This window comes from Palaemon carinicauda, chromosome 16 (genome assembly GCF_036898095.1).
Source record: "Palaemon carinicauda isolate YSFRI2023 chromosome 16, ASM3689809v2, whole genome shotgun sequence".
NCBI lineage: Eukaryota > Metazoa > Arthropoda > Malacostraca > Decapoda > Palaemonidae > Palaemon > Palaemon carinicauda.
Window position 1 is genome coordinate 40328481 of NC_090740.1, and position 9016 is coordinate 40337496.

Genomic DNA, 9016 nt, shown 5'->3' on the forward strand with positions numbered 1-9016 from the left:
TCACTCCCCAAATTGCTATTGGTGAGGACAACGAAGTTTTCCATGTTGAGTGGGACAACTTAAACAAAATAACTACAAATGTCCATGGATCAAACGTGGTGAACAGCACTGGAGGGATTATGATACAGGAGGTGAAACCGAATACTGACATTGCCGATAAAGATAGAACTCTCCCACTCAAGCAGCGGAATAGGACTCGTTGTTTGGAAGTTGGAACCCCAGAAACATTGCCCCATCTTCATATTTATGGTCGTGTTGGGCCCAAGTTTCCACCAGGATCAAAGTTCAGTCCACCCATCGCAAACGATAAGTTGTATGCAGAGTGCATCCAAGAGTACCGTTTGTGGTTACTAATGCGAATGGTCACTGACAGTAAACACGGTAAAGAAACGCAACTTGTCCCTGGATTTGGTGGCTTCATCTCAGCTACTGGCAAAAAACCGTCTCGGAAATCGACCATTGACTATTTCAACCCGATCAATCAGCCGTTCACTGAATATTCCGTGATCAGGGAGCTGTTGAAGCGTTCAGAAGATGCTACGCTGGAGGTCGGCCAGAAATATGTTCTTAGCACCTTTGACCTTGGAGGTTGCATGAAAGCACTCCCCCTCATTTGGAAGTTTCCTGAAGAATACAAGAACCATGTGGTAACCTCGGGGCCTTTCCACACAGTGATGAACTATATAGGCATGTTGACTGGTCACAAATGTCTGGGCTCTGGCTACGCTGAAATCCTCCTTGAGGCTAGACTTGTAACCAGTGGCTGTCTTAAGAGTGTGCTAAAAGGGAAGGCATACGCCAAAGCTTTATTCTGTCTGAAGACTGTCAGTGAAGCAATGGAGCGGTTGTTGATAGAGCGCTTCAGTGAAGAGGAGAATGTAGATATCACCAACCCTGTGGCCCTGCTCAGTGCTGTCGAGAACTGCAGTCATGAGTCTCTTGATCATGCCTTGAATGATCCATCTACTGTCATCATTTTGGACAAGTACCAGGCTTACGAAGACAAGGTTCGTTGTAAGGGAATTTCATGTTAGTAACGCCATCTATTGAGTGGTTTTGAAGTTACCGTATTTTCGAAGTTTCTGTTTATGATTTTATCCTTGTATTTTCAGTTTCATAATAGACTTTGAAAGATAAATTTTTTATTTTCTTTAGTCACGTTATAATCACCTAGCCGTGCAGTAAGTGTATTAACTGCTTGTGTTTATATAGAATATTGTTATCAGTTTTGTGAAATGTGTTAATCTTTAAAATTTTTGTCTTTAAAAGTGTATCTAAAATTGTTTAAGTACATATTTAATTAAGTCTTTACGAATTGTTATTAATCATTAGTGTAGTTAAATTTCACAAGGTATGTTCTTTCGTTTTCAGCTAGGGTAATCCTCGACCCTTGGGGAAACAGTGCACGACCTTAAGCAATCCCGAACCAAGAGATGCACTTTTTATAAATGCTCGAACTATAATCACAGGTTCCCGCTGTTACATCGAAGCATACGTTATATAGGTGACTCTGAATCCGAAATCCAAATTGGTGTTATTTAGCGTATGATAAATGTCAGAGACCCATGAACAGTGACTTGTGTTATGTTCTGTGTTGTAAGGGTTATTTTTCTCTACCAATTTATTCGTAACAAGACCTTTGGTGATTTATTATTTTTGTAATGGATGTTAAAAGGGTGTCAGACAGATAAGTTAATTAATATTTTTATTGTTCGTCATTTGTTTATCTTTATTTTAGTATTATATCTTTCAATTTCATAATCCATAGTGGTGTTAATAAATTATAAATTGTAAATAAACAGTTTCTAAATTTCTGAATTTGTTTTACCATACCTAATCACAAATAAGCAGTGCTATCTTTACCAGGGAAAAATGTCTAAGGAATTCCCTGACATTAAGTGGTGTGCTCACCAGGGCTAATTTAAATATTTCCTTGTTTAATAGTGGCCTGCGTTACTTTGTGATTGGTTTGGTGATAGTCATTTATTTTCTATTACAACACATAAAAGTGCAATTAATTGGAGTGGCTGAAATTTATTTCGAGTATATGGGCATTTTAAGAATACGGCTGGAAGGTCGCAAGTGGGAGACTTCCGATAGTTAATGGAATGTAGACCGAATTCTTGAAACAGTGTCCGGTAACAGTTGTTACGTAAGAGTCCAGTTGACTCTAGAGATATACTGGTTTGACAATTTTAAAGTTATTGTTTTGTACTTCATATTTATTTTTATTAACTTTATTGTTGAATCTTGATGCTTGGTGAATGGTTACTGTTATTTAATGGAAGTGTGATTGTCCTTTATTCATAATAATTATTTTTAGTACAATTCAGTTCCCGCTTATTGTCATTGTGTAACAGGTATCTTTAATGTTTCTTAAATTAAGTTGTTTGTAGGCAATGGTTAAAAACTGGATAATTTAAAATGGAATCTTATAAATTCTGGAAGGATGAAGGTTTGTCAATGGGACTCTCGGATGAAGCTCTTTTGAACTTTATAGAGAAGAAAATCAAAGATAGTGATGAGCGTGATAGAAGACATGCTGAAAGAGAAGAAAGGGCTTTGATGATTAAATACGAAGAAAATGAAAAGCAGAGGGCACACGAACTTGAATTGCAAAAGATCAGAGGAGCAACATCTAACCCTAGCCATGTAACAGTTGCTGTGGATACTACAAGACCTCTTCCATTTTGTGATACTGATGATATCACCGCCTACCTAGTAAGGTTTGAAAAGGTAGCAGTTTCTCTCAACTGGGAGCGGAACTCTTGGTCAGTTCAGTTGGCATCACTTTTGAGAGGTAAGGCATTAGATATCTACACGTCGCTCTCAGATGATGTTACAAGTGACTATGCATCATTGAAGGAAGCTCTTTTGAAAGGATTCAAGAAGACTAGTGACTGGTACAGGACAGCGTTTAAAACTGCAAAAATGGATTCCAAGAGCACATATGAACAATATTTGAATATGTTATTTCGAAATTTTGACTTGTGGATAAATAGTCTTAGTGTAACGAAAGACTACGAAGTTTTGAGAAACATTATAGTCTGTGATCAGTTCATGTCTACTTTACCTAAGGAAATGCGTCTTTTTCTTAAGGAGCGTAAACCTAGAACTCCAGAGGATTATTCATCATTGGCAGACACTTATGCTTCAGCACACAAATGTTATCCTAAAGATGAGCAGAAGTCCTTTAGGCATAATGCGAATTTATCTAGTTCCAGTGACAAGATCAGTGCGAGTGAGAAACCAGAGAAAACTAGTTCGTCACGTCCTGGTAAGATTGCATGTTACGGTTGTGGTCAGAGTGGACATATTTCGAGAAACTGTCCTAACAAGGTACCCAAAAAGAAATCTGAATCTTCTCTTGAGATAGGTCAAGTTCTGGATAACACTGGAGTATGTGGACCTATGGTATGTGGAACAGTGAATGGTGTTACAGTATCTACAATACTTAGAGATACAGGTTGTACAGGAGTAGTGGTATCAGAGAATTTGATTCCTGATCCTGGAACAAATTGTTCATATTCTACTCTTATTGATTATTTGGGCAGGAAGGACAGATTCCCTATTGTCAAGATTTATTTGAAATGTAATCTCTTTACAGGTTGGGTTAATGCTGTTCGGGCTCCAATAAAGTACTGTACTGTCTTATTAGGCAATATTCCAAGTGTACAGGACCATAATTTGTTTCCTCTGAAAAATACGGATTCTTCCATTGACGTAAATGCCGTAACAAGAGCACAGGTAAAAAGGAGAAATATTGTTCACCCTCTTGCTTTACCAGAACCATTTGATATATCCATTGATCATGAATCTTTTCTTAGAGAACAGCAGAATTGCAAAGCTTTGAAATATGCAAGAGAAATGAGTCAGTCTGGAGATGTCAAACGTTGCAAGAATGGTTTGCAGTACGAGTTCGTGATGAGAAATGGACTTCTCTACAGGAAAATACAGAAATGTAAAAAGCCTCAGTTACTGGGAAAGGAACAGTTGGTTGTACCAGTTAAATGCATAAAATTAGTTTTGCGCCTTGCACATGATATTCCGGTAAGTGGACATTTTTCTCATAGGAAAACCTTTAATAAGATTAATGAAATTTTCTGGTGGCAGGGTATGACGTCTGACATATATAAATATTGCAAATCTTGTGATGTATGCCAAAAATCTTCCCTTGTTGGAAAAGTAAAGAAGGCTCAGATGGTTAAATTACCAGTGATCTCTACGCCATTTTATAGAGTTGCTATTGACTTAGTGGGCCCGATTTCTCCTCCTAGTGAAGCAGGGCATAGATATATTTTGACTATGGTAGATTATGCTTCAAGCTTCCCGGAAGCAGTCGCTTTGAAGAACATAACATCTGAAGACATTGCAGAAGCCTTAATATCTATTTTTTCCAGAGTGGGAGTGCCGAAAGAAATTCTTTCTGACAGAGGACCACAATTTCGATCAGAACTTATGTTGCAAGTACACAAGTTACTAGGAGTGAAACCTCTTTTCAGTACCCCCTATCATCCTGCTGCTAATGGAAGAATAGAAAGGCAACACCAGATTTTAAAGAGTATATTGAAGAAAATATGTGAGTTAAAACATAATCAGTGGCATCGTTTCCTTCCAGCAGCACTGTTCGCCATGAGGGAAATCCCAAGTGATACAACAGGTTTCTCACCATTTGAGATTTTATATGGCCGTCAAGTGAGAGGTCCCTTGACAATATTGAAGGAACTATGGACAAATTCGGATATGTCTACAGGGGAAACTGATCTTTATTCTTTTGTTTTGGAACTACGTGAAAAGTTGTCCGATGTTTCTGATTTGGCTGTTCAAAATATGAATATATCTTCCAGTACATATAAGTCTTATTTTGATTTGAAGAGTAGTAAGCGCCGATTCAAAGCTGATGATGAAGTAATTTTGCTTATTCCAGAAAAACAAGGTAAATTGCAGTTCTCATGGAGAGGTCCATACAAGATAATTGATAAGCATGGTCCAGTTGACTACTGGGTAAACGTAGAAGGTAAGAAGAGACTGTATCATATCAATCTTATGAAGAAATATTACCGTAGAGAGAATGTCAATATGTTACATGTAGCAGATGAAGATATGACTGGAATGATAAACACTGTTCATGTTAACAAAGTTGCTGTTATTAATGCTGATGAGGATGATGATCTGAAAATTGAAACTGTGGATACCAATCAGAGTACGTGCAACATAAACCCTAATCTTTCAGATGTACAGAAAGATGATCTTCGTAACTTATGTCAGAAGTACAATCATGTATTTTCAGATAAACCAGGTAAAACTTCTTTACAAGAGCATAATATTAAGATTAAGACTACTGAAACCTTTGTTCGTAAGTATTATCCAATTCCAGCTCATTTAACTAAGGATTTCGATGACGAAGTACAAAGTTTGCTTGATCTTGGAATAATAGAGCAATCATCTTCTAATTATTCATCTCCTGCATTGCTCGTCAAAAAGAAAGAAGGTAACTACAGATTGGTTGTTGATTTTAGAACTTTAAATGCAATTACAGATTTTGATTGTGAGCCCATGCCAAGCTTTGAGCAAGATCTTCATAAGTTTGCAGATTTTATGTACATTACAGAACTTGATATCTGCAAAGCATATCATCAGATTCCTCTAACACCAGAAAGTCGCAAGTATACAGCTTTTTCAACTAATCTTGGACTAATGCAATATGTAAGATTACCTTTTGGCCTTAGCACAGCTTGTGCGACGTATATTAGATTAATGAGGCAAGTATTGAAAGGTCTTTCTTTCGTAGTTTGCTATTTTGATAATATCTTTATTGTATCCAAAGACTGGAAAATTCATATGGCAGATTTGGAAACAGTCATATTGCGACTGCAAGAAGCAGGATTAACTGCTAAACCAGGAAAGTGTTTCCTCGGTTATGAAGAGATACAATATTTAGGATATGTAATCAACAAAAGGGGTATTTTTCCTCAACAGGATAAAATTGGAGCTATTTTGGATATGCCTGCTCCCACTACCAAGAAACAGTTACGAAGCTTTATTGGATCTGTAAATTTTTATGGTAGATTTGTTCCAAATTTGTCAGATAAACTAATTCATCTTACGAAGTTTTTGAAGAAGGGTAGTTCAGAAAAATTTAATTTTGATGAAGATGCATTGTGCAAATTTAATGAACTGAAATCTTGTTTAACTTCTCCTCCGATTCTTCAGGTGCCTGATCTAAATAACATTTTCTGTTTAAGAACGGATGCATCGTCTACAGGTCTAGGAGCAGTTTTGCTGCAGTATATAGACGGTGAACCTTATCCAGTAGCATTCGCAAGCAAGAAACTTCTTCCCCCCGAGACTCGATATGCAGCTATCGAGCGAGAATGCTTGGCCATAGTATGGGGAATAAAGAAGTTTGAGTACTACTTAATGGGGAGGAAATTCCTCTTGGAAAGTGATCATAAGCCACTCATGTATTTAGAGACTTCAAAGTCTAGTAATGATAGACTAATGCGTTGGTCTTTGGCATTACAAGTTTATTCTTTCTCTGTTGTTCATGTGAAGGGTACCAATAATATATTTGCTGATTTGTTAAGTAGAGGTTAAGGTATTTTGTCTTTTCTATGAAATTCCATGTTATTTACCTTTTATATATAAAAGGCTTAATGGGGGGTTTTGTAAGGGAATTTCATGTTAGTAACGCCATCTATTGAGTGGTTTTGAAGTTACCGTATTTTCGAAGTTTCTGTTTATGATTTTATCCTTGTATTTTCAGTTTCATAATAGACTTTGAAAGATAAATTTTTTATTTTCTTTAGTCACGTTATAATCACCTAGCCGTGCAGTAAGTGTATTAACTGCTTGTGTTTATATAGAATATTGTTATCAGTTTTGTGAAATGTGTTAATCTTTAAAATTTTTGTCTTTAAAAGTGTATCTAAAATTGTTTAAGTACATATTTAATTAAGTCTTTACGAATTGTTATTAATCATTAGTGTAGTTAAATTTCACAAGGTATGTTCTTTCGTTTTCAGCTAGGGTAATCCTCGACCCTTGGGGAAACAGTGCATGACCTTAAGCAATCCCGAACCAAGAGATGCACTTTTTATAAATGCTCGAACTATAATCACAGGTTCCCGCTGTTACATCGAAGCATACGTTATATAGGTGACTCTGAATCCGAAATCCAAATTGGTGTTATTTAGCGTATGATAAATGTCAGAGACCCATGAACAGTGACTTGTGTTATGTTCTGTGTTGTAAGGGTTATTTTTCTCTACCAATTTATTCGTAACAAGACCTTTGGTGATTTATTATTTTTGTAATGGATGTTAAAAGGGTGTCAGACAGATAAGTTAATTAATATTTTTATTGTTCGTCATTTGTTTATCTTTATTTCAGTATTATTATTATTATTATTATTATTATTACTTACTAAGCTACAACCCTAGTTGGAAAAGCAGTATGCTATAAGCCCAGGGGCTCCAACAGGGAAAATAGCTCAGTGCGGAAAGGAAAAAAGGAAAATAAAATATTCTAAGAAGAGTAACAACAATAAATATCTCCTATATAAACTATAAAAACTTCAACAAAACAAGAGGAAGAGAAATAAGATAGGAGAGTGTGCTCGAGTGTACCCTCAAGCAAGAGAACTCTAACCCAAGACAGTGAAAGGCCATGGTACAGAGGCTATGGCACTACCCAAGACTAGAGAACAGTGGTTTGATTTTGGAGTGTCCTTCTCCTAGAAGAGCTGCTTACCATAGCTAAAGAGTCTCTTCTACCCTTACCAAGAGGAAAGTGGCACTGAACAATTACAGTGCAGTAACCCCTTGGGTGATGAAGAATTGTTTGGTAATCTGTGTTGTCAGGTGTATGAGGATAGAGGAGAATATGTAAAGAATATGCCAGACTATTCAGTGTGTATGTAGGCAAAGGGAAAATGAACCGTAACCAGAGAGGAGGATCCAATGTAGTACTGTCTGGCCAGTCAAAAGTCCCCATAACTCTCTGGCGGTAGTATCTCAACGGGTGGCTGGTGCCCTGGCCAACCTACTACCTTATATCTTTCAATTTCATAATCCATAGTGGTGTTAATAAATTATAAATTGTAAATAAACAGTTTCTAAATTTCTGAATTTGTTTTACCATACCTAATCACAAATAAGCAGTGCTATCTTTACCAGGGAAAAATGTCTAAGGAATTCCCTGACATTCGTGATGGCCATTTAGGGAAAACTGCCACTTTCTGGCTCAGTGTGATTGATCATACACGACTTATCCTGATGTTGCTGTACGCCGTGAAGACAAACAACTAAGACCTCTTCCACAAATGCAATGGAGATATGGCAGACCTATTCTTTGCATATGATGGACCAAACTACTCCAGGTAAAACATCTCTCAATGTTGCAAGTACAAGACCCACATTCAATTTTTTCAACTCTGCTAAAATGTGTTATGAGGCCCACATACATATTTTATTTTTACAGGTACCTAGTATGGTTGGATGTCTTTCTTACAAACAACGAAACATCTCATCCCGGGGCTAAAGAGATGCTCAAGAAAGGTGGCATTGCAGTAGCACGTTCTTTAATACCAGGGTCCCTCAGTGCAGTCGACAAAACAATGGAAGAGACCTTTATGAAGTTTGCAAAGTCTGCAGGTGAGTTTTTGTAAAATGACCTTACAAATGGTCCTATTTTAATGTATGTGACAAGTCCACTCTTTATGTTGCTGCTTCCATTATGTTGCAGGTGGATTTGTTGGTATCTTCTCCAAGTATGGTGCTTACTAACGATGGTGCCGCACAACATCAACACGAGCTCAGTACTTTGAGAAGATGCTAGAGATGTGCTGTCTCATTGATGACCCTGACTGCCCAAAGGCTGGAAAGCACCGTGAGTTAGAGAAAGCAGAAATCAAGAAGTCTGAAGATGCAGTACAACGTACCATTGCTGCTATTCGTAGCTTTACCAATCCGTTCTCATTGGCTGACAAAGACCATCTCTACAGCTTGGCCTCTGG

At 37.2% G+C, this 9016-nt stretch overlaps 1 protein-coding gene across 7 annotated transcripts; it reads left to right on the forward strand.

Annotated features, from left to right (window-relative positions):
• The first annotated feature begins 1037 nt into the window (after positions 1–1037).
• On the forward strand, positions 1038–7143 carry LOC137655725 (uncharacterized). 7 transcript variants are annotated; one of them, XM_068389751.1, is made up of 3 exons: positions 1038–5017; positions 5234–5491; positions 6246–6408. In XM_068389751.1, exons 1-3 carry the CDS (start codon positions 2425–2427, stop codon positions 6269–6271), a joined length of 2877 nt encoding a protein of 958 aa, XP_068245852.1. In that variant the 5' UTR covers positions 1038–2424; the 3' UTR covers positions 6272–6408. The 7 variants fall into 7 exon arrangements, with proteins under 7 accessions (XP_068245852.1, XP_068245851.1, XP_068245848.1 ...); XM_068389750.1 differs by having other exon boundaries at positions 1043–5017; positions 5234–6064; XM_068389747.1 differs by having other exon boundaries at positions 1047–5017; positions 5234–5356; positions 5540–7143.
• Positions 7144–9016: the final 1873 nt, after the last annotated feature.